Source organism: Geospiza fortis, unplaced genomic scaffold (genome assembly GCF_000277835.1).
Source record: "Geospiza fortis unplaced genomic scaffold, GeoFor_1.0 scaffold40, whole genome shotgun sequence".
Taxonomy (NCBI): Eukaryota; Metazoa; Chordata; class Aves; order Passeriformes; family Thraupidae; genus Geospiza; species Geospiza fortis.
In genome coordinates, this window is record NW_005054297.1 from 12,335,213 (window position 1) to 12,359,545 (window position 24,333).

A 24,333-nucleotide genomic window follows, 5' to 3' on the forward strand; every position below is an offset into this window, starting at 1 on the left:
ATAATAATAAACCTCCGCGAGAAAGAGCCACATCCCCACCCCTTTCGCACACAAGGCTCTACCCCTTGGGGACACGCTGAGAGACAGCCCACTTGCTAATTTCACCCTAAAGCCATCCCCCAGGGAGGGCGGATGGAGTGGGCACAGCTTTTGCGCCCCTCCCCATTCCCCCATCCGGTTAAGGGACGCCTCGTCACGCTGCGAAGGGCTTCAGGTAGCAAGACAAGCCTGAATCAAAGATGATGTAAGGGGCAAGAACCCGCGGGGCTCGCCCCTCGCACCCCTTTACCTTGGCTCGCCGGGGCTCCGCCGCGCCCTGGCCCCCGGGCCGCCCGGACGCGCACTTGCGGCTGAAGCGATAAGAAGCCAGCCCAGCGCACGGACCTGCGGGCGCTCTCGGCCCACCGAGTCGAGGCGCAGAGTTCAGAGCGGAGATTGGCAAGCGTGGGCCAGACTCCCATATCCCTTCATTCATCCGCGGGTGGACTTCCCTGCGCTTTATTTTACGTTACGGTCCGGCAAAGGCTTTCCTTTCAGCCCAGGGACGGAGAGTTTCGCGCCTGCAGGGACTGCGACGCTTCCCTCTGTAGCACAGCGGCTGGTCTGTCGCAGCCCGGCTTCTAACGCTCCAAAGAGAGCTGAAAGAGGCGCTGGCACCGCAGAAGCGGAGGGGAAAGAGCTCCAGCAGGAGGAACCTCCCGGAGCCAACGACACGTTTCCCCAGCTCGTTCCCCGCAGGAAAGCTCCGGTCCCAGCCCCCTGGCGACAAGCCTGCCGTGCCCCGTCCCTCCCCTGCGAGGAAGCGCTGCGCGGGAGAAGAGCGGCGACCCGACAGCGTTACCCCTTGTCCCCACGCCGGTCCTGGTCCTGACCGGCCCTAACGATCCGGAGCTGGAGGGATGTGCTGGTTGTTGCATATCTATTGAAGCAAAATTCTCAGGCCAAGAGCCAAGCTGAAGCTGCAAGTGACAGAGCAAATGTCCTACCCCCATGAGATACCAGCTTTTAAGACCTGCATTTGATCTATTTGTCCCCTTGCCCTGTGTTTGTATTCAAAGATGTCAAGTCTGACTGAAGCCCTGGTCTGTGCACACAACAGAGCTCACCAATACTATCCAAGAACGATAAAAGTCAACAGGACAAAAGGCAAAACAATAAGTACAAAATGGGCAGAAGTGTGTGCTACCAGAATAGAAACAGTTCAGGACTCTTCCAAGAGTCACAGGGACTACTGCCAGGTTCTGAGATGACATCTGTAAACCAGAAAGGCTTCCATTTTTTCCTGTGTATGATTTAGTACTTCTGAAATGCTATCATTCTAAATGTAAATCAGAAAACTCCCAAGAAAATGTGAACCACCACCTCTCTATGAATATGGCTTCCAGCCCTGTCAGCACTCTTGACAATCAGTGAGGGTGATACCCCTCATCACAGTGTTTACATTTGTAAATAAAAATACATGATGTTATATATGCTTATATTTAAATAATAAACAAGATGCTTAGCATTTTTTTTCCGTTTCTTTTCCATACCTGTATTTCTGTACCTTCAGATTTAGGCCCTGTTACCTTGTGTGCAAACGTTATGGTGCAGACAGTGTTCTCTATGCTTCTGGAGTGCCAATGTACTTAGAGGCTTCTGCTCATGGTAACTCAGTGCTGCACCTTTTACCTAACCAACCAAACATCTCTCCAAACCAACCTCCAGCATCTGCAGGAAAACAGTGGTGGTTTTAAAACAATTGCACCAAAAATAGGAAAAGCATGGAAAGAGAGAAAAGAAAGACCATTTATGCAAAATAACAAATATTTTGTGCTGTAATGCCAGAATCAAACCATAATTTGTGATTCATTACAGAGATTAGGTAACCCTGTCAAAACTCTAATAACAGTAAATGACAATGTGTATCTAAGAGGTGCAGTACATGACTCAGACTGCAAAGCCAGCTTGGCCTTGGCTGAGGATGGCTTCAGCTGGAGAACTGTGAATTCCAAACCCCAAGCCAGTCTTGACTCTTAATCTCAAACTAATTTCCTCCAATAGGAGTGCCACTGAAACTGGAGTTTCACAACAAGATTCAGCAGCATACAAAGAAAGCCTGAGTTCTGGTTTTGTTGGTGATTTTATGGAAATCACTGCATGAGCAACATTTAGCATAAATAATGCTTGGTTGAATGAAGCCACAGTTCCCTCAGAGCATGACTTATTCCTACACAGCTGCTGTTTAGCCTACCTTACAGCTGAGTTTGATGTGTCACAGGTCATATTCATACACTATCCATACCACAGAATTGTTTTCTGGTAGCACGGCATGTAGACATTGTAATGCAGTGTTCAAATAATTCATTAACATCTAACCATCTTTCCATCTTTGTGGAAAGAAGTATATCTCATTATCTTATAATTAATTTGACTTAATTTGATTTTTCCCCTAATTTTTACCTTGCATTTCTTTTCCTAGGAAATTCAAGACACGACAGGTTCTTAATTTTCTAATTCTCTAAGGCAACTGACTAATTTACTTGAATAAGAGCAGACAGGAATACAAATATATTCATGAAGAAAGGAAAGGGAGCAATTGAAATGCTCATAGATAACAACTGGTAACAGGATGCAACCCCAGCAGAAGAGGGATATCAAAACTAAATGAAAATGAGAACAGGGCCACACATGACCCTGTTCATGTGTGTCTAAACAAGAATGCTCCAACCTAAAGCACACACATCAAGCTCTCACTGCCTGGCACTGAAACACACTTCAGACCAAGCATCTCTGTGCTCTAACCTCACAACACACAAGCCCATCACTCAGAGAAAGCTGGCACAGGACAGATACGTTTTGGAGCCTGAACTACTACTGAGATGACAAACTCAGAGTTCACTGCTTTAAAGCCACAATCAAACATAGATGCTTTTATGTACAAATTTTGGTGCTATCTGCTTAGTACCATTTCTTTCTCTAGTAGTTAAGGTCAGCACAAATGTCTAATAAATCAGCTATATTTCTCCCTGTGAGGCCAAAAAAATCTACCAACTCCATTCCCATTTGTTTCACCTTAAACAACTTCCCCAACCCATTTTCACAATTTTGTCAGAGTAGTAACATGAAGAAACACAATTACATAATTTCAGCATTCCTCTGAGAAGGAAGAATTATCACTACCAGAGAAGGGGGCAGAAAGCATACCTAAATCTTGGGCTGCAGTGTGTCAGTCATCATTACCTGGGAAGTCTGCTGCTTCACTACACCAGTCTTTGAGAACAAACAAATTTTCAAGCTGTTTTTGATATATTTATTGTCTGACTTGGTTTTTACATTAAATTAACACACACAATGGATTGATACTGTTACAGGGAAAAAACTTGCCCTAGGAGTTTCCAATCTCAAACATACTGAACAGATGTAAAAACCTTGGCTCAATGGAAGGATACATTTTCATCACAATGCATCCAGAATCAGGAAAAGCCACAAGTTTTTTCATTTTACACATACCTAAATATTCTTCATGTTAAGTCATCATCAGGCTTCTATTACTGTAATTTCCCTTCAACAGCAGGTCTGATTACATAATTTGTTTTAATGTACACTGATCAATATGCATTTTTTTGTAAGCTGTTAACATTAAAAATATTTGCTCATTACATTATGTAACAGCACATTACATAGAAATTGCTACCAAACCCTACATTCAGTTCAAAATTTCTTTTCTAAAATTACCATCTTTCATTAATATTGAATAAAAGGTGATTTTATCTGTATCTTTTCCTTCAAAGGTTGTTGACAACACGGAGCTCCAACCAAAGAAAGACAAAATATTAACTGTAAAAATATTTTAAAGAAACAAACAAAAACATACTGATTTATTAAACTGCAGATTGCTTGAACCCCCATACTTTTTTTATGCCAAGATGACTCAGATGGTTGGATAAGATATACAGAACTATTTTGAATAAAATTTCAAAAATAGGTATGCCTTGCATATGCAAGATTCAGAAGAGATACAAATCCTTTAAGAAAGGGAATACGCCCACTCACACACACCTTTCTATGAACAGAATGAATTTGTATAGTAAAAAATCATGGCAATCTTTAATGAAGATGATCAATGAGAAGCCTCTTCCTCTCCAGTATTTCCCACAAATATGCAGAAAAGAATACTAAGAACTTCTTCAAACATCTAGTAACTGCATTTAATTAGTATAACTCACTAGAGAGAGGTTTCTTCTCTTTGCTGTAGAAGCAAGGATAAACTTTCCATTTTAATTATTTTAAAGCTAGCAGTAAATAAAAAAAATTAGTGATAGTCATACAAGATAAAAGCTGTTTCCACAAAGTTCTCATTCATGTTGATTTCCATATTTCAGCCAGAATGATATATTTTTGTACCTTTGGATAAACCATCACATTTTACTTCATCTGAACAAAAATACCTCTCCTTTTTCCTTAGTGACAGAAAAGTTACTGACATATGCAGTCACAATAGAATAGCATCACCTCACTCTTGTTAAACATATCTGAAATTATCTTCCAAGCATTAATATGATAGAAAAAAGTTAAAGCAACAATATGAAACAATGTTTACCTTTTATACTTGACAAATAAGAAATTCAATGGAGATGCCATTTTGCACAGTGCAATTTCAATTAATTCTACAGCTTTAAATACTAATGGTCTGACACATAAGTAATATGCATCTCTAAAATTTAATTTACAACCAAAGTACTATAGAATAGCATCAATCCATGCTAAATATTGCCAAGTTTTCCCTACCTTTCTCCTCATTCACCAAACTTCTGTGAAAAACTGAAAAGAAACTAATTTTATCTGTTTTCTTAACCTATGTAATCAAAAGCTTCTGCCTTTTTGCAGCTTTTCTATTTTATTCTCTTGCTGCTGAATCAGAATTACAATTGGATATCTGTTCAAATTAATACTGGGTCCCTTCACAATTAAGTCAAAATCAACCAAAAGAGCTTTCAAGCAAACTGCAATGTTTTCTGCTAACTCATACATATGGTCCCACTGCTTTTGTAGGATTTGTGATTAAATTATATGCCTGAATTACAAGGGTATAATACTAATACCTGTTGGCCATGCACCCCATTTTTTGCAGGAGCTTGTAATCACTTTGCAGTAACCTGCAATGCTCAAGTATCAGCAAAAAGTTTCTAGCAGAGGTTTGAAAATTCAGCTTTCTCATTTCCCCATTCCTGAACTGAACTTGCAGTCTCTCAGCTGAGACTACATAGCCTCTCTGATAATCCTGAAGCCAGATAAAAACCTTCCAGTTCTACCCACCAATACTGATAACCTAAAGCAAGGTATTCACAAGTGTCAGGAAGAAAATATTTAAACATTTGGAAGTTTAGCTAGAAGGTTTAAATGTGACTACCAAGCATCAAGCGGCTTCAGAACATCATATTACTGTATTGTTACACTGCCCAATTACATTTTTGCACACCTGTGCAAATATCCAACTCTGACATTTATCCATACGAATAGTCAATTGATACTCTTAAGTTTAATTTCAAATTGTTTTTCTGCTGCTGGCAGTTGGGGCAACAGTGAGAATGCAGCCTTGTAGCCTGAAACTTCTTGACATCCATGTTCCGCATATGCATCTGTCCACTAAAGGAACTTTTCAGTTAGTTCAATTTTGAGGAAACAAGGGTGGGAAGGGGCAGGGTGAAACAACAAAAAAGCAAACCCCACCGTTTGTAAGGGGGGAAGGGCACTGTTTTGTTTGTGATACAGCTGAATTGAAAGATAGTTTACATTTCCTTTATCTAACAAAGCTCTGAACAAGTCCCCAGAATACGCAAGCCTAAGTGACCCCAGGTTCCCTGTTAGTTGCCATAATTAAAACTGGTGTGAAGCATAGAATTATTGTGTGATACAATAAAGATGAGCATAAGAACACTAACCTTCAATAAACAGCTAAGCTGATTTTACAGGAAACATATATTCAATAAACCATTTTATACTAAGCTATTCTTAATATTATGAAATGGAGACAAGGAAAAATAACAGAATAATAGAAGAGATGTTAACAAATCCCAGTCAAACTATCAACACTTCAGTGTAGACTAGAATCTACTATTACTTTTGGTGTCTGACTTCAGTTTTGTGCTGTGAATGTAATAACACAAAAGGTGACATTCCTTTTCTCCTCTACGTTTTTCTTAGCAAAGAGTATACATACATAATCTATGCTTATTAAGTTCTGTTACTCACAGACTAACGTTGTAGGAATAATAGCTACCTAAAGTCCAACTGAGGTATATGAAATATTGTGTTGTTTTCAGTCATTGTAGACCATGAGCCATGCAACCATCACAACAGCAACTCCGAACACTGGCAGCATAATGAAGTTCTTGTACTTTTGCCACGATGATTGTTCAACTTCTACCTCATCCTTTCTTCTCTTATTCTTTCTTCGCCCTTTTAATCTGTTTTCAAAAGCTTCCAGTTCAGCCTAAATAAAGAGAACCATAGGTAGTTGACATTTGTATCAGAATTAAAAACAAGGAAATATGAAGGTTTTAAATAACATTACCAAGTAACATTCAATAGAAGTAACTGTCAGCCAGGAGAAGTTACACATCTCACAGATGTGTACTACACCCATAGATTGGCACTACATCCCACAGGTACAAAGCACACTGCTTTCAAGTATTAAACCATTGTTTAGTTTCCTATAAAAACATTGCCAAAAATGCAGCCAACTGAAGTTTTGCATGCTCAGTTTTTTAACTCAGGCTGAAAATATTAAGCTAAAAATAATGTTATTTCCATGAAATATGTTAAAAATACTTTTTTTTCAATTAAAAAACACATTTGCATTTAAGCTATTTTACCAACTTCCATAAGGGCATAGGCTGAAATCTTCAAAGACATTCCCTTGTAATAAAGATGCACTCTGCCAAAACTAAATTAATAAAAACATAAGTAACTAAAACTCTATGTTATTTCCCTCAATTCTTTATATTTGCATGGTCACTAAATTTTAGATTCATTGCCATAATCTTAGATACACACAAGAATATTTTATTTGTTAAGTGTTGTAACTTGAACATTTAATCACTCATATGAATGTAAGAGGTATATAATATCCTTCAGTAGGAAGCACATGCCTATAGGCCCAAAAATGGAGCAAAACAATTGTAAAAGTAAGAATGCCAGGCTTCCAACATAGAATGGTAGTTTCAGGGTCCTGTCTGGAATAAACAATAGGATCTCTGATCCCTGTTCCTCATCCCCCTCCACATTTATTTTAAAAGAGCATCACGAGGATAAAGAAAAAACTCACTTGAGTGTACAAAGCTGAAATAACACTGGAACTAGGCAGCCTAGAATAAAGAGTGAAGACTAGGATGAGGCTCCAATGAGAAGGTATCTAATTGCTAGGAAGACCTGAGACCAACTAAAGTCAGAAAAAGTCTGATGATTTCCTGGATTTTTGGTCAAGTTGTTAGCTACCAGAGAAAACCTGGGACAAGGCACTAGGGAGCAGAGAAACCAGATGGAGTGAAAGGAAGTGAGATGGGAGTATCAGAGCGCAGCAAGGCAGGACTGGCTGGGCAAAAGGCACAAGACTGAGCTGAAGCAGAGGAATCATGGACAGTGAACACAGACAAAGCCTGGCCAGAGAGGAAATAAATCTGTGTGACTACAACTGCAGTGCTGCCAGGAAGAGGGACTAAGACAATACAGTAGGTGCATTATAAAAACAAGAAAAAGACTCTTTTGGGAAATGGACAGAGTAGTAGTTCAGTAACTAAAATTTTCATTCAGAACTCAAGGTTGCCTGATGTCTGGTCTTCCTTCACTGACAGCAAATATTTGTCAGTTTCACAAAGCAGCTCTTCCCTTCCTGAGCCAGATACCACTGTTAGCAGGAGAAAGGGACCTATTTTGATGTCTATTCCTTTGTACCTAATAAAGGCAGAAATTGTTGGCACTTCTCTGTTGATATGGGAGAAGAGTTCAAAGTCACAGCCTATTTGAAACAAGATTACTCTCAACTAGCTAATCCTCCCTTAGAAAAGCAAAGTATTTTAATGAAACAGTTTTTCAAAATTCAAAATCTGGAGGCAAGGGTGGAGTTTTTATGGTTTTAAAGACAACATGGCAGTATTTCATGACAGTATTTCATTTACTTGAGTGACAGACACTCAAGTAAAATTTGGGGCTTCTATAGTTACTATACACTTGTGATCAGTACATTTTAAAAGCAGAAAGCTCTAGGAATTGAAATAGTTAAATTAAAATATAGGGCTCAAACAAAATTATGTAATAGCTATTGAATTGCTTTCCTAGTGAACTCTACAAAAACCTGTCTAAAAATAAATATATAATTTACAAAACCAAAAACACAGAATGAAAAAAGATTTGTGGGCACAGAATATGAGAGAGAAGTCATCATTACCCTTGAAAAGCCACGTACAGATTTTGTGTAACTGTCATATTTCTGAAGTGTCACCTTAATGACCTCTGAAGCAATGGTTGTGCACAGTCTTCAAACAAGCTTAACTTTTCAAGCTAAACAAGCCTAGGGTTTTTATTTAGATAAGAACCTAACTTCTTTGTATATACGCATACTACAAGTAAAATGGCATGTGTTTATTTGAACTGTATACTCAAAACATCTAGCTCAGTGTTGCTCAGGCCCTGGATTTTGTTCTTTCAGGTGTTGTTCACTATATTCTTTCTGCACTGAAGGGAGTAGCATTCCCATGGGAAAATGTAGCTAAATGAATGCAAGTAACAGTGACAAAGTGTATTTAGTGAAAGTGAGGACATATTTTTATTAATGGGGAGGGGAACACTTCACTATTTAACTTATAAGGATCTGTTAAAATTTTTTCTTTGGACACAAAAAAAGGGAAAATAAATCTTTCCTACAACTCAGTAAATTACACTTCAGGTTCAAGACCCTAACTTTCAGTATTGAAACTCTAAACAGTTAGCTTGAAATTTTAACTAAACCTTTTACAATGGAGAGGAACAGACAGAGCTTGGTCTGAGTTGTTAAATAATCAAAGTGCTGATCTTTTTTCCACCTCTAGCAGTTGTGAAAACCCTGGCCTCACAGGGTGCCTCTGAATTAGAAGCAGAGGGAAAGATTGGCTGCTAGGGCCACAACAAGAAGCCTAGCCAAGCCATCTCTTCCACTAAGAAACAAGTGATTCCATCTGTAAATGGTATTAGCAAAAGTTGCTACCACATATAGCAAATACCAAAATATAAATGCACAGACTTACTAGAGCAGTAACTAATTTGTATATAAAACATTAAATGAAGTATTAATCAAAATAGTTTTAAGAAACTGTGACTAACAGATGAACAGTCTCTACAAAAAAGTGCTAATGACATTGAGGAAGGTCAAAAGGTCAAAAGGAAACTTTTGTCAGAAGGGACTACACTAAAAAATATATTTTTAATGTGACCCAACACCCTACGATAGTGATGTCCTCCAATTTCCATCAACAGATGGCAGATTATGAGTTCTAACTGGATGGGAACCAATGTTACATAAAAAGGCTGCAGTAGTTGAGGTTAGTACTTGTACGCAGTTCTAGAGCCTATTTATTAGTTACAGCTGTCTCTTTTTTTTAACAATTTGTTTTGTCCTTTCTTTTAACCTTCTAATAGGGTTCATTATGTATAGGTGAAGTTTTCCATCCCTGAAGTTGCATCCATCACAAAACACATATGCAGGAGCAGTTGCCATATATTGCATAAAGTTACTACAGTGGAGCTGGAACTGTGAGAATTCAAAGAATGTACAAGTAGAAAGGAATGGTGGTGTGACTGCAGAGAGAAACAATCACTGCTGAAGAACCCAGCCAAAATCCAGCACACTGTGTTGGTAGAGCGAATCTTCTACTGTTTCAGAGGAGCTTCCTTACTGAGACTTTACTAGAGGGACTATAAATCAAGTGATTTTGAGCAGAAATCATTAGTATTTGGGTGGGATGGCTTCTGGAATGCATGCAAACACTCAGTGCAAGACAAACATCAGCAAATTTGGCTTTCTAGCTCTAGGACTGTAAACGTGTTCTTTACATGTTTAAATGCCCATTAGCACACTTCAGTACTTAGCTTGCAGAACCAACACCTACAGATTTCCTCTGCCCAATTTGTTTCAGACATCTGTATGTAAGTCACACTTCCTGACCTATATGCCAGAAGTAACATTTCGAAGGTCAGCTTAGAGAACAAGAAGAATTAGAAGAACTGTCTAGGAGTTATATGAGGAAATTCTATAGACAGCTGAGATATGAATGTTGCAACAAACATTGCAGGATGATCACAGAACAGGGCCTGGTGCTCTGGACAGATGCATAACCATGTTTTTCTTGCAGGATAAGCAGATAAGGTTGCCCTCTGATAAGCAAAAACATGCCTTGCCAGAGCAATTTAGATGTAACATTTTCATGAATTACTTAGAGAACTTTAAAAGTGTGTATAACAGAAGTTATGACCCAGAGAGAGACTGTCTATCCTAATGAGATTGGGGAAATGGCACAAGTGCATCATCACTGTAAGCCTCCCTTGCCCCCCTTTCAAGAAGGGAGCAAGCCACTGATCCCTGATAAAAACAGTGTGTGACATGCAGGTGAAAACACAAGTGTAAACTAAATACACAGATGCTGTGATAATTCAGTAAAAGGAGACAGAAAGCACACACCAGACATGGAATATGATTTGGTGTCAAATGCTCACTCAGGCACAGGCACACATGAACTGGCTGGAAGGTGTGCAGACTCCAGATGACAAACCTGTCCTAGCCATCACCAACTGAGCTCAGAGTGTTTGCCTGAATGTGACCAGCACCTCCAGGCAGCTGGCACAGCAGCTTTGTGGATTGCAATGCCAACCACATACCCTCACCACCAACAGCAATTACACTCAATACATGTTCCCCCTCCACTCCAGAGACCTTGAAGGACAAGAACTCATCTAGCTGTCCTTGTTCTTTCATGATAGGAGGGGGAAGGGCAGCTTCACTCAATATTTAAATCTTGCAGAGGCTATTCAGTATTCTGTAGTGTTTATGCTGTATAAAGTGTTTGATTAAAATAAAGCATACTTACTAGTTTAAAAATAAATTATCTTATACAAAGCTATAGTAATACAAAGTTACCATTTTGCACAAAATATGAAAATTGCTTGCAGAAATGTGGCCTCAACCATTGTAAATAATTTACAGCACACAGAGTATGGTAAAAGCTGACAGGAATGACTGTGCATATCACATTAAAAACTACAAATCTTTAATAGCGTGTAAATTACATTATTTACTAACAAGAACAAGGTGAGGATGAGGTGGATGAGGAAAAAGAAAGGCTAATACCTGTTGTCTTCGCTTCTCCTCTTCAAGAGCAGCTTTTGCTTCTGCTTCTTTTATCTGTCCAGACACACAAAGTTATAATAAATTGTTGTAAACAGCAGCTAAACCTATTTTCTTAAGAAGTCATAATTACTCCTATAGAATGGTTCTCAGCAAAAGCCTGCGAACTTTCCATCATGTGAGCTCCACCATCCAAAAGCCATATGAAAAGTAGTCATGCAAGATACAATTGATAACTCTATAGAAATATTTTGCAGAGTTCAAGAAAGCAAATTAAATGCTAGAAAGTATTAAGAAAAAAATGGTGCAGAAAAAATTGTCAATACATAAAGATGCCACATACTTGAATGTTAGCAGCTGCATTCCATTTTTGTCCTACAATAATAAATAAATATGAAACCTGAACGTATACAAAGGACAACAGGATGGAGTGGCTCCCATCTGAAGAATGCATAACTAGCATTCATCAGGTGACTAACAGGACACCAAATCCTGGAGAGTACACAGATGCTAAACAGGGATCAAGCATCAATAATTATTTTTCATAATGCAAAGGCATAAAATGAATTTACCAGGAGGTTGGCTCACAATAGAGGAAAGTATTCTACTCCCACAGAGTATTTGGCTAAATCTAGAATTTCAGTACTACAGGACATTTGTAGATGCCAAAATTTTATGTCAACTGAAAAACAACCAGGCATGTTAATAGGAGATAAATCCAACAAAGGCCATTAGAAAGACACCATGTCACCCTCTTAAGTTCCCACAGGAACAGTATATGGGAGAAGTTTATATAGCTCCCTTTTTTATACCTTTTTTAGGCTTTTAGCATTGCAGTCACTGAATCATTCCCTTAGAAAATTTAGATGTAAAAATCTATTAATAACTTGAAATGAAAAAAATCTTGATCCTAGTAGCTGGATGATTTGCACACTAACAATGAAAACAGTTTACTGAATACTGTTTGCACAGGTAGAATTGATTACAAATAATTTCCAATTCAAGAGCTTTTGATGACTAAGGAGAAAGCACACTAACTCATGCTTTAGCACGCTGTAGATGAAACAGCAGGGACTAGGGGCAGGGCCAAAAGCACAGTCCTATTTGCAGGTTTTCTGACTAATTTTTAAATTACTAAACCTTGTATCAAATAAAAGCACTATTGAGAATTTCATTAATCTAGATACAATGGCAGAGTCTCTTTAGAAATGTGTGTAAAGGACCTTTTCAGCCATGCACATCTGAAATCTGAAAATATGGTGTGCAAAAAACTACACAATGAGCCCCCTCGTTTTCCACTGCCATCTAATGGCAAAACTTCAGCTACAAAAGAAAAAGTGACCTTCAAATCTGGAAAAGAGCAACAGAAAAGCTTCTTTTTACTCTGGTGTGGTCATATTTGTATAAGATACACAGGTAGAATGTACACAGATAAAGGGAACCTTAACTATTATAATCACAGCATGGAAAAACATTTCTAGGACTATTTCTTTAATAAAATGTACAGTAAAAGACACATTCAATTCCTAGGCATTTTGTGAGTAAGAAATGCTTACTCAATAGGTGCCAGACATGAAAAGTTTCATTAAGAATTAATGCACTTCAGTTTTAGAAATTAATGGGTGTTTTGCAAATGTGCAAACTAATTTCTCTTTGTAAATGTCTGCAGTTTTCAACAAGGTTTTTTCCAGTCTGGACACATTAAACAGTAATAGACATAAATAAGCCACTTTCATCAAGTGCCTATATTAGTAGGCTATTGTAGTATGTCATTTGCATAACAAGTCAACACAGGTTAGAAAAAGGTGCCTAGGAAGAATTTAAATAAAACTTTATCACTTTATATAAAGTGATAAAGTGATAAAAAACCCCAAAACAAGTAAATTCCCATCCTTCTGAGAAGAACGTACAAACAGCTAGGTTGTGCCATCCAGTATGTCTGTGGCACTGCTGACAGCAGAGACTTGTGGCCATTTGCTCACTGCCTTAGACCATTTCTCCCTGTGGATTACAACATCAGGGCACGACATTGGCAGTAGTATCTGCTCCAGGCAGACAGCACTGACACTGCAGCACTCAGACAGGCTGCTGGGTCTCAGCTCATGCACTCTTACTGTCAGCTCACCTGGCTTTAGAGAGGGACTCCATATACTATGAACTTACAATCTTCACATTCTTTCTAGAACTATTTGTTATGGTTGGTATTCCCTAAAGGCATATCCCAAGAGTTTTAGCATTCAACCTGTTTGCAAAGTTGCAGGATTTGGTCAGTGTGGTAGTTGTTAGAACTTGTCAATCAATCCTGAAAATCTGAGCAGAAGCTTACTTGACTTTACCCATTGAGTTCTTGGGTTGTACATTTATCACATCCAAAACCTACCTGATAAAATCCAAGCAATTTATGCATCCACATTTTTGTGTATGTTTTTATTAAAGGTTTGTAACAGCAAGGATCATATCCTCTCTCTCTGTGTGACAGCACATAGCAAATTCTTTACTTCGTAAAACAGCTGAGCTAGGGAGAAGTCACATTAACAGCAGTCTAGGTAGTATTCTGCAGTTACTGGCAAGTCTCAATTCTACCAGTATAGGACAACTAATACCACATGGCAGATTATACTCCACACTGGACAAGCTGAGCAACTGATAGCTGCAAAACCTTGATTGGAAAGACAGATCTTACAATGCTCTGTAAAGCAGTCTGACTCTAGTCTTACAGCACTAATAATGACTATTTTATCATCACTGATCATCACTTGTTCTCAGTGAAAGAGGAAAAAATCAGTTCCAATCAATTCAAAGAAAAAAAATAACATAATACTGTTTAAAAATAGTATTTGAGTCAATTAACACCATTCATAAATTCAAGACTGAAAAAATAGCTACTATTCAACAGCACATCCACTTACGCTGCATTTCTGCAGGTACTGCCTTGAAAAATAATGTGCTCTTTTTCCTACTTTTCTAGAAGCTCCGAGAAGGAATTATAGCTCCAGTGGTTACATTACCTCATGTGCTTTCCGCTTCATTTCCTTGCATAATGCATCACATTCCAGTGAAACTTGGCCTTCTTGTATCTTGCTGCACTGCACTTCCTGTTAAGTAGAATTTGTCTTTTATAATAATTTCCCTATATAAGATTTTAATTGTCAACTTCTTTATGAAAATAATAAAACTTTCTTATTTAGTAAAACATGAGTTTTACATATAAAGCTAATGACTGAATGTTATTTCAACCTATAATTATGTATTAAATTGTCCTTTTTTTTCTTCTTTCTAATAAGCTAAGCTGAAAGGAAGAATAAATCTACAGTCCAGTTTAATTTTCCTCCTCTTTACTCATCTGTTTGCCTTAGAGAAGTAAGATAACCTTCTGAACCTTTGCATTTAGAGTGTCAGTAATTTCATATATATGACCTTTACTGGCTTACACTATAGGACATAGTCTGGTCATGGGGGGAAATTCAGTAATTCTCAATCATACTTTCTCCCTTTTTCCTAGTACTGAAGAAATTAAAAAAAAACCCAAACAACAAAGTGGTTATCTGTAAGCAGAGGCTGCTCAGTTTTAAGCACTTATTCTATATATGTCATCTTTTCTTTTGCTGAGCATCCCACCTGCAAGACTTCTTGGATGCACTAGACAAATTTTGGAGAAGCTGAGGACTCTGGGGAACTGCTGGAAGGTTCAGAAGTTAACTGGGTCCAGAAAGGTAATTTGAACATTTTTTAATTAAGACAGATTATGGGTTTTTTTTCATTAAGACATCATCATTTGTCAAAACTTCATATAAATTTCTGTTGTTCCCCTCATAATAGTGTATAGCTATAGTAAACTTGTTATATTACTTTGTCCATATCTGTGTTAGAAGCTAAGGATGCTGATGCCCATACTTGCTTCTAGGTTTGCAGGAACCTTAATTAATTATATTAGTTCAGGTTTCACAACATCTGTGCTAATTCCAACTTCTTTACATTTTCCCAATATTGTCATAAAAATGTAATTTTTATTCTCAAATCACTCCAGGTCATCTGAGTATTTTTCTCACAAAAATTTAAGTGTGAATGAAGTTAAAGCTATTGTAAGTCAGGCAGCTAACATATTTTAGAACTAACAAGATTTTATATTCTCCAGTGAATCTGCAGATATAGTAGCCCAGATCTTCAGCCGATGTGAATCGTTACAGTCCTACTGTAGTAACAGGCCCTATTCCAATCTGCAGCATCCACATAATCCATCCATACAAGCTCAGGAACATGCAAAGAATATACATCCTTCAAAAACTGCATCTTGTAAATTTACCTTTTTCAGTCTCTTACAGAGACATCGGAGTTTGACCTTCTGGCTGCAGTTAAGAGGACAGCTACCTGAATGGCAAATCTCTTTACACCGGTGACCACAGGGCAGCTGTAAGGAACAAAACACAAATTAAACTCCCACATCAATAAAGCATTGTAAAATTACCAAGAACATATGGAATTGGTTTTATTTCAGACACAGAATTTTAACAGAAAACTCATTCAGGTAATCAGTCTTTTAACTTGTGAAATAATTGATTTTTCTTTTCTTTTTTTTTTGTGGGGGAAAATGTTTGCTTATTATATACTGGTTTTCAGTTCCTGTAGTATGATTTCTCTTTTATTGGCACAGCTTCATTGGAAGACAATTTCTCCTTTCACATGTTTCAAGAACAGTCATTTCCACAGTAATGTATACAACAATCACCCTAGCCATCTCTATGCTGGGGGAATACAAATGGATAAGGTAAAAAAACCCTGAAAACTGAAATTGCGTGTACTGTAGCTATGTGTAGATTAGACAGAGTAATAAAGGAAGAGGAAAAAATCAGAAGCAAAAATACCGCAAAAGAAATCTTCTATTCAAACATTATCTGAACTATGCAAAAGTCAAATAAAGGTCACCAAAATTCTTATCATGGCAAAAATAATTCACAAAATCCTAATTTTATGCATTTGGCAGGTCATCCTATTTCTGCCATCTGAAAGATAAAGACTTTTTTTACTGCCAGTGCAATTTTTAACTTACAAAGAAAAAATTATCGTTCATTTACTGTGTAAGAATTGAGTTACTAATTTAAGTAGGCTGATTGATAAGAACGTAGCAGTGCTCCCAGCATTGCATTAGATAAAATATGTCAGGAAAGTAAACAGATTTTTTTCATTGTTAAGAACTTGACTAAAAATATCCCTTGCTCATAAGAAGTCTTCACAGTAACAATTTTTCATTTTCAATTACATAACCTAATACTGTTAATAACCAAAGATAGAATCTAACAGAAGACATCTAAGCAACTTACTTATAGAGAGCTTTAAAGCCCCCAACTACTTAAAATAGCATTAGACAATGTTCTTTATCAGAAGTGAAATTTCACCTCTTCACTGTCATCAAGGGATTAATGCAAATTGGAAAATGCCCTAAGACATACAATTTTAAGATCAGTTTTTCCCATTTATTAAAAATTCAAAATGTATACATACTACATCACTTTATCCACAAGAATGAAAACAGTAAGTATCAAACCCAGGTGGGTACAACTTTGATTAGTAAATCTGGGTTCTCAGAAGTCCATTGGAATGGGCACAACATCTGAGCCAGTATCATGAAACACACACCTAAACAGAACATGAATCTTTCAGACTAAAATTATGGAACACATACACACGTCTTCATGTCCATGACAGTCACAAGCCATTAGAGATACTTTGTGCTTTTGGCTCAGTTTCCTAGTTACTGTTTCAGCACATTTCATACAGGACTAGAAGGAACCTTTAAGTCACCATGCTCTGTTCTGAAAACCAGTCCTCCTACAGGCAGGTACCTCATATATCCTTCCAGGACTGGATGAACACTTACCTTGGAAACAGTCCCCCATTCTGAGCCTATTCTACTATTTCACTAAGGAGGGTGCTCCATGAGGTCACTACAAGATGTAAGAGCTTTTTTTTTTGAGTCTCCTAGGTTTGTTCTAGCTAATCTAAGCTGCAGTTCTTATCCCCATATTGAAGTACTTCTGTCTTTTCTTAAAAGGCTCTTTATTATCACAGTATTGCCTTAATTGAATTTCAACTATGTTCAATCAATGTTTCTTGAATACACAGCCAGAACTGCATGTAATATTTCAAGTGACATCTCAGCAAGAAGGACTTTGTACAATGTCTTAATTGCACCTCATTCTTAGTAGAGCATGTTCCCCAAAACATCTTCAGCTCTCACTGCATTTCTCTCCAGCTAATCATGCTGTAAAAATAAGAGTATCTGCTGTTTCCTGGGAGCTTACTATAAGCTTCATATGTATGGTCTTATTGTTTTGGGGTGCTTTTCTGTATTTAATAACATGACCCCAATACATGTGTTCTACAGATGCACTTCCTCAATTCTTGTACACTGACAACACCCCACAACTTTTCATCAGAAAATGACAATGTTTTTACTGCCAAGGTCATTACTGAAAACAATGCAAAGTTAAGTGTCAGTTCAGTCCTTGGAAAATCTTCCTTATTGTTAATATCTCTTGCTCCATCTTTTTCTTTAGTTTTGATGTTGTTTTGGGGGAGGAATCTGGGTGGTTTTTTCAAAAGATAATCAAATACAGTTGTTTCTTTTAGTTGTTTCTTCATGCTGGTATTAACCCTCTCCTGTATCTGAACTAGAAATTCACTAAGTAGCATTGACTCACTCACTCAGCTGAAGCCATATGCAGCAGATCTCACCTATTCATTTTATCTGGAGGGAGAAATATAGAAATTGGTCACCTTATCAAAGAAGGAATCTAGGATTTTTAGTTACAACTGATCATCAGCAAATATTTTTCCCTGAAATCAAAAACTTATTTTGCCTCATTTTGAAAATATGAGGGGATAACCTTGTGTAAGCCTTGTATGCTACCAAGGCAAGACTACCACTCAGAACATGGAGTCTAATGGCCGAGTCTCCTCACAACTGACCACACTCTCTGCAAAACCAATTTGCTACTGCATGAACACTGTCTCCTGGCTCCCTACACAAGAGCATCAGGCACAATAACTCCATCGAGTCTCACCTGCCAGTCACTCATGCTGGCTAGAACAAGCCATGGCTAGAACTATTACCTCCAGCTTACTTTTCCATAATAATTAGACACATATTCATTAATAGTGTCAAAGCCCAAACAGTCATGTCCTAACCGGCATGTCAGAGCTGCAAATTCAAGACAGTAACCCTCACCTCATCCTCTAAGTGCTACTGCAATAAAATTCTTAGACACCATTAGACCAAAATATTTATAGCACAGGAGTATGTTTAATCCAATACTGAAAAGCAAATGCACACGCTTAAGTTCCCCTGCCAGCTTTTTTCTTGTCCTGTATCTCTGTGTGGGGAACTTTCTTCTTACTCCCTCCACTGTAAAAACAACACTAAAAAAAATATGAAGAGAAGCTGTGGAATGAATGGCAAAACAACATTTCCCCATGACTGCAGAAAACAAAAGCAATCATTCTGCTGCTTCTGCTGGATAGAAAAATGTAATGGGAAAGGATTTTTTTTTTGCTTGTTTTTAAATGTCAGTGCTGAACTACTTGGTGGTCAAAGTGTGTGCCCCTTTTGGGGAGGAGCACTGTACAAAATCTCTTGTCAATAGCTTCAGGAGTAAACCCCAATTGGGACAGGCTTTATGTTTGATATGGCAAGGCCATTAAAAGAAGGGATTTAATCCACAGCTCTGAAAAAAAAAAAAAGCAACCAAAAATGTCCTACAAATATTTTTTCCATAGGCAGTGCATTTAAGTCTTACGATTATACCCGATGATGATAAACTCTGTCAACACTTATAGAGGTTTAAGTGAACACCAACAGAAGGCAGTAAACACAAACTGTTAATACACATCTGATAATACAGAAAATAGCCTGGTACTAAAGAAAATAACACTTTTTTGCACCAATTCCAAAAGCTAAGTACAAAAGAGAATTTTATCACTTCCAAAGACAAAACTAATTTTTTTACAATCCACACTTATTTGCAGTGTGTGTTTGCAGAATTCAGTTTTATTTCCAGAATGCTTAATTAGTTCAATGCATTAAAAACCCCCAAAAATTTATCATAATGGAGTCATGTATTTCACATCAAGACAAAAGCAGAGCGCACAGTAAAACTACAAAGTATGGCTATTTTGTCAAAAAATACTAACTACATGGAATAAAGCGTTAAATACAGATTCACAAATACTAACAGGAAAACACAGACAATGAAAACTGATCAACTTAAAATTTCTATGTTAGAATTGTCTGAAAACATCTGCAAGCATGATCATAAGAATTTAATCACCCCGATTAAGAAAAAAATAAAGTTACATTTCCTTTAACAGGATATCTTGTTATTACTACCAAACAAAAGAATTAACTTTTTAATTAAAATATCTCCTATATAACAGCTGTTGCAGCATTAAAGACCCTGCTTCTCCCTAAAGCAGAAAGGAAATGTCAGCTGTACTATGCAATGCTGAAAGTTATTTTTTTAGTTTTATACTGCCATAGCCAAAAGAAAAGCATGGAACTTCACAATTTTTTTAAGTTTCTGTAGCATTTTTGCAAAGGAACAGACAATATAATTGGTTTTCTTTATCCCCAAATGTACCATGGCAACTGTAAAACAAATGTGATAGCTGTCCTACCACTGTCTACTAATATTGTCTACCGCAATTTCCATTAACCAAAAACATCTCAAAATGACAACTGCAGTAAAATACTGCATTCTGTTGTACCTAAGTTGCACTATGGTAAGCTAGAAGTGATTACAGTGAGTACACTGATTTATAGGAAAAATCAGCTTCACTGAGCTCTGCAAATGACTCAATGTCAGCTCCTGACATGGAATAACAAAATTCTCAAGGAACACTAATTTGAAATTTACTTGAGGCTCCAAAACTACACAAAAACCACTCCCAAATTAGTTTTGGGTAGACATTTTAGATCTGCAATCTGTGAATGCTCCAAATTCAGTAGTCATATACATCTTATCTCTGGTCAAGTTGTTTCTAAGTTCTTGTCTCACAAGACAAAGACTTAAAAACAACAAAATGGGCTTGGCCTGTGTTTGCTGGGGAGAGGTGGTGGTGGGAATGGCAGGGTGGTGTCTGTTAAGGCTGCCCCTTCAAATTGTGTTTATCAATGATTCCTTTAAAAGAGAACTATCAGTATAAATTGTATTATGATACAGGTATCTCATTTTCTCAAAGCTGCAGAGATATATTTTGTTTATAAAACAGAAACAGACAAAACATCCCTAGAACTGTTCAGTATTCAGAGAAATGGAACAGATTTTTTAGACAAAAAATAGTAAAAACCTCAGATAATACCCATGTAGTTATCAAAGTCGGATCTGAAGAAAGTAGGAAGAATTGTAACAAAGATATGAACTACCTGAAGCAAGAAGGTACTAATAGCTAATTTCTATATTTCATGAAAGACTGTAAGAGCTAGAGCCAACATCACAGGAAAGGAAGAACATGCATTTTTCCATCATCAATTACAGTAAAACAGTGCTCTGGATAGCAGAAGCTAGGAAAAAACCTTATTTTCCAAAGCATTTATAGGAGTAAGAATTTTAGAGCTGCTTCATAAAACTTCATAACGTAAATTCTGTTGCTGTACTCCTTATTTCACATCCCACCAAACTAAGTAAAAAAGACATTATCTGTGGAACAGGGCAATTCTGAACTGCAAGCTGAAGTTTGGGACCACTGCTAGGTGGATTTTAAATCCCAGACTAAGTCTGGGGAATACGTTCAGAAAAATCACAACAGTTCTATTAATCCAAGTAAAAGATGAGCTATGGGAAACAAAAGATTCTTTGAAGAGGATCTGAAGTACAGAACATATAGTTCATGATAAGAGATTGTAAGCACTCTTGAAAATACAGAGAAGGAAATAGTGGAGCAAATAAAACCAAAGTAACAGAGAAGGACATCAAAGGACAAAATTAAGAGATAAATGGACAATTAAGTAATATCTCAAAGTGTTCCCCCGCCAGGAAGTGAGCTTTCAGGCATCCAGATGAGAAAATTGTGACAGGAACATTCATGTACAGAAAAAAAATCCATCAGATAGGCATCTACAAGGGCAAAAAGCAGAAAACACAAGTATGTACAGAACACAGCCTTCCTGCTGGGGTTAACCCAATCTTGTCTGAAAAGCAGAGCATCAGACACTGTTAGGAAAGCAGGAGATATCTTGCAAATGTTTGTGTTTAATCAAAATAATTTAGAAAAAGATTAGAAAAGTCCTTTTCTAATAAAGACAAGGACTCAAATTTGAAGTTTCTGACACTGGATGATAATGAAATTCCTGCTTTCCCACTTTACACATTTTCTAACCCTCCAGTAGGAAAAGGAGTAAAGACAGAGCTGTCACTCTCAGCACAATTAATGACAACTAAGGAACAAACATAAAACAGTAAGTAATGCAAGGATTTCTGAAAGCACACAAGCAGCACACAACTGCAGCACTGGAGAGACAAGGACAAAGTTCTTCGGCCCATCCCTCACATCCAGTTGTGGCTAACACTGCTGCAAGAGAAATCCTGAAACATTTCTAAGTTGCTTCTGATGAAAATTTGGTAGCTTCTCCAACCAGCTCCTGCCCTGTTCCACAAAGTTTATTATTTAAACATAGTATTGAACGGGAATTTTCTTTACTGACGCTACTGGCTCACAGTCTAAGTATCATGTAGTAAGGATATTATTCTTCTCTTCTTCACAGCAAACCTTTAGATGCACCCAGATACAGCAGAGAAACTAACTGGCTTGTCTTCCATTTTACTTAACTACTTAACATATATTTCACTAATTCACCAGAACATTATTCTCTCATCTCATTTATTAAGTATAAAATCCCTTAGCCTCCAAATTGCACAGATAGGGATTCTAAACCTGCACTTACATGAGACTAGCAAGCACAATTCTTACCATTTTTCCTAATCAAACAGCATCTTATCATTTATGAGATACAAACTGATGACCAGTTTTGAACCCTATAAGAGGACATACTCTTCCACATTGAACCTCATCTGTGTGTTTAAACATCCAAGTCATTCGTACCTCGGAGACAAACCTCTGTTCCTTTAATATTACCCTCCCAGTTGACAGCAATATATTAATAAATGTCCTTCAAGTACAGTTCACTAACCACCTTCACATCTATAATTTAACAGGTTCACTTAGACTAAGCTTCTCTAGTTTGCTTGGTCTATATTCACAAAATTCCACATACCCATCAACTGAAGTATTTCTTTGTTAATATGGCTTACCTCTTTTGGACACTGATTTCTGCAGGAAATAAGAAGCTCCTTTTCTTTTACATCAGCATGTGTTAGTTTTCTGTAAAAGGAAAGATGTATTTATGTTAAAAAAAACCCAAACAATTTAAAAACAACAGAAGTCAATGCAATTATGGGTGTATTTCCAGTATATTTCACTGTAAATAAAAGCAGACTCATTTGTCGACATCCTGTATGACTAATATAAACTGCCCTGTTTTACAGACAAACCCACAAAAATTTAGAGGACTTGAGGTACTTTAAAGGAAATGAAGAAAAATATAATTGCATATGATGAATATTTTCAGAACAATCCCCAAGTTTCAACTTATATTTTGTGAAGTCTAGCTTAAAATCTATCCACGCACACAAATGATTAAAAAAGTGTACAAATTGAAAGACTAAACAGTTTTTCAATTAAAGCTAGAAATTGAAAGACACTAACTGCAAAGACAAAGACCTTTTAGACTAACTACATTCATTCTAATACTTGTATAAAATTCTTCTTTACATACTGTAAAAGAAGGACATATAGAACAAATTTTATGTAGATTACTTTATATTTGCATAATTCAAACGATTATCTGTATTATAAAAACAATTTCTGTTCATGAGACTCCATGCATTTATAGTAATTTCAGCAGTAATACCAAATAAAATACTGGCAAAACTTAAATAGAAAAAACCATTATCTTAGAAATTATAACCAAGAAAAATTTTATAAATTGCCGTAAGAGTACTTTCCATCCCCAGGCATTTCAAAATTATTTCAAGTTAATAGCATTCAAATGAAAAGCTGGTTTGTGTTCTGACACTTACAAGCATTCAATATACAGTACTGATAGTTTGCAGTGACACTTTATTTTAAGCATCTGGAGACATGATGGGCAATCCCCAGGATGACAGGGCAAAACACATCGGTGAGGACAGCCAGCTGGCCGGGGCTTGGTGCACTCCTCTTCACACTGTGAGCATTCTGGACCCGCCTAGCAAAATTAAAACAAAGTACTAAAGAAAATGCCAAGTATTTGTTTTGTGGGGTGTCATTAATGACCTGTTACATAGAAGAAGGAGTTGGGGTGTTTTTGCTATGAGAATCAAGCTATTCAGTAAGATATTTCACAAGCAAGAGTAATTATTAAAATATGTTTTTTAAGAAAAAGCCAGAAATGCCAGTGTTTGTCAGTCAAAGAGAATTCTGTTTTCCCTCCTGGGCATAAAAGAACCTCCTTAATATTAGTGCTTTGGAAAGTGACCATAACCTCTGTTAATTCTCTAAGGAAAATTGTTAGAAAAATAAGTCATTACATATTCAAAACCAATTTATCCCACTCACCATGTTCTTGTAATGCTTGAATCATTACATACCATCCCTCTAATACAGGGGTGGAAGGATTGGTTTGCTTGATTTTAAGAAGTAAACTTTAAGTCATTCCATTTCCATACACATATGATATTCTGTATAATCTTCCAAAAAGGATTATTAACTTGGGAATATCCTAGGAACTGCCTAAGGTCTTGCTTCTACTCCACAGACTACACAAGTCTACCAGAGCTGTGACGTCACTCTGATTGCAGGTGATGTGATCACCGGCACAAGGTGATGAACAGCACAGTAAATAAAGCTTCATTTCTACTCATATTCTTAACAACACTTCCAGAACC

The 24,333-nt window shown here is 37.2% G+C and overlaps 2 protein-coding genes across 2 annotated transcripts in view; both read right to left on the reverse strand.

The window, feature by feature from the left end:
- Positions 1-352, reverse strand: part of CORIN (corin, serine peptidase) — a 118,883-nt gene extending 118,531 nt beyond the window's left edge. Inside the window, exon 1 of the mRNA XM_031066414.1 lies at positions 290-352. The gene's annotated coding sequence lies outside the window, so the exon portion shown is untranslated. The remainder of the gene's footprint in view (positions 1-289) is intronic.
- A 3,556-nt stretch (positions 353-3,908) lies between these two features.
- NFXL1 (nuclear transcription factor, X-box binding like 1) overlaps positions 3,909-24,333 on the reverse strand; it is a 44,471-nt gene continuing 24,046 nt past the window's right edge. The window contains exons 17-22 of the mRNA XM_005415640.2: positions 23,488-23,654; positions 22,660-22,729; positions 15,660-15,764; positions 14,365-14,451; positions 11,360-11,413; positions 3,909-6,475 (exon numbers count right to left, since the gene is read on the reverse strand). Coding sequence (XP_005415697.1) covers positions 6,302-6,475; positions 11,360-11,413; positions 14,365-14,451; positions 15,660-15,764; positions 22,660-22,729; positions 23,488-23,654 — 657 coding nt within the window. The 3' untranslated portion in view covers positions 3,909-6,301. The remainder of the gene's footprint in view (positions 6,476-11,359; positions 11,414-14,364; positions 14,452-15,659; positions 15,765-22,659; positions 22,730-23,487; positions 23,655-24,333) is intronic.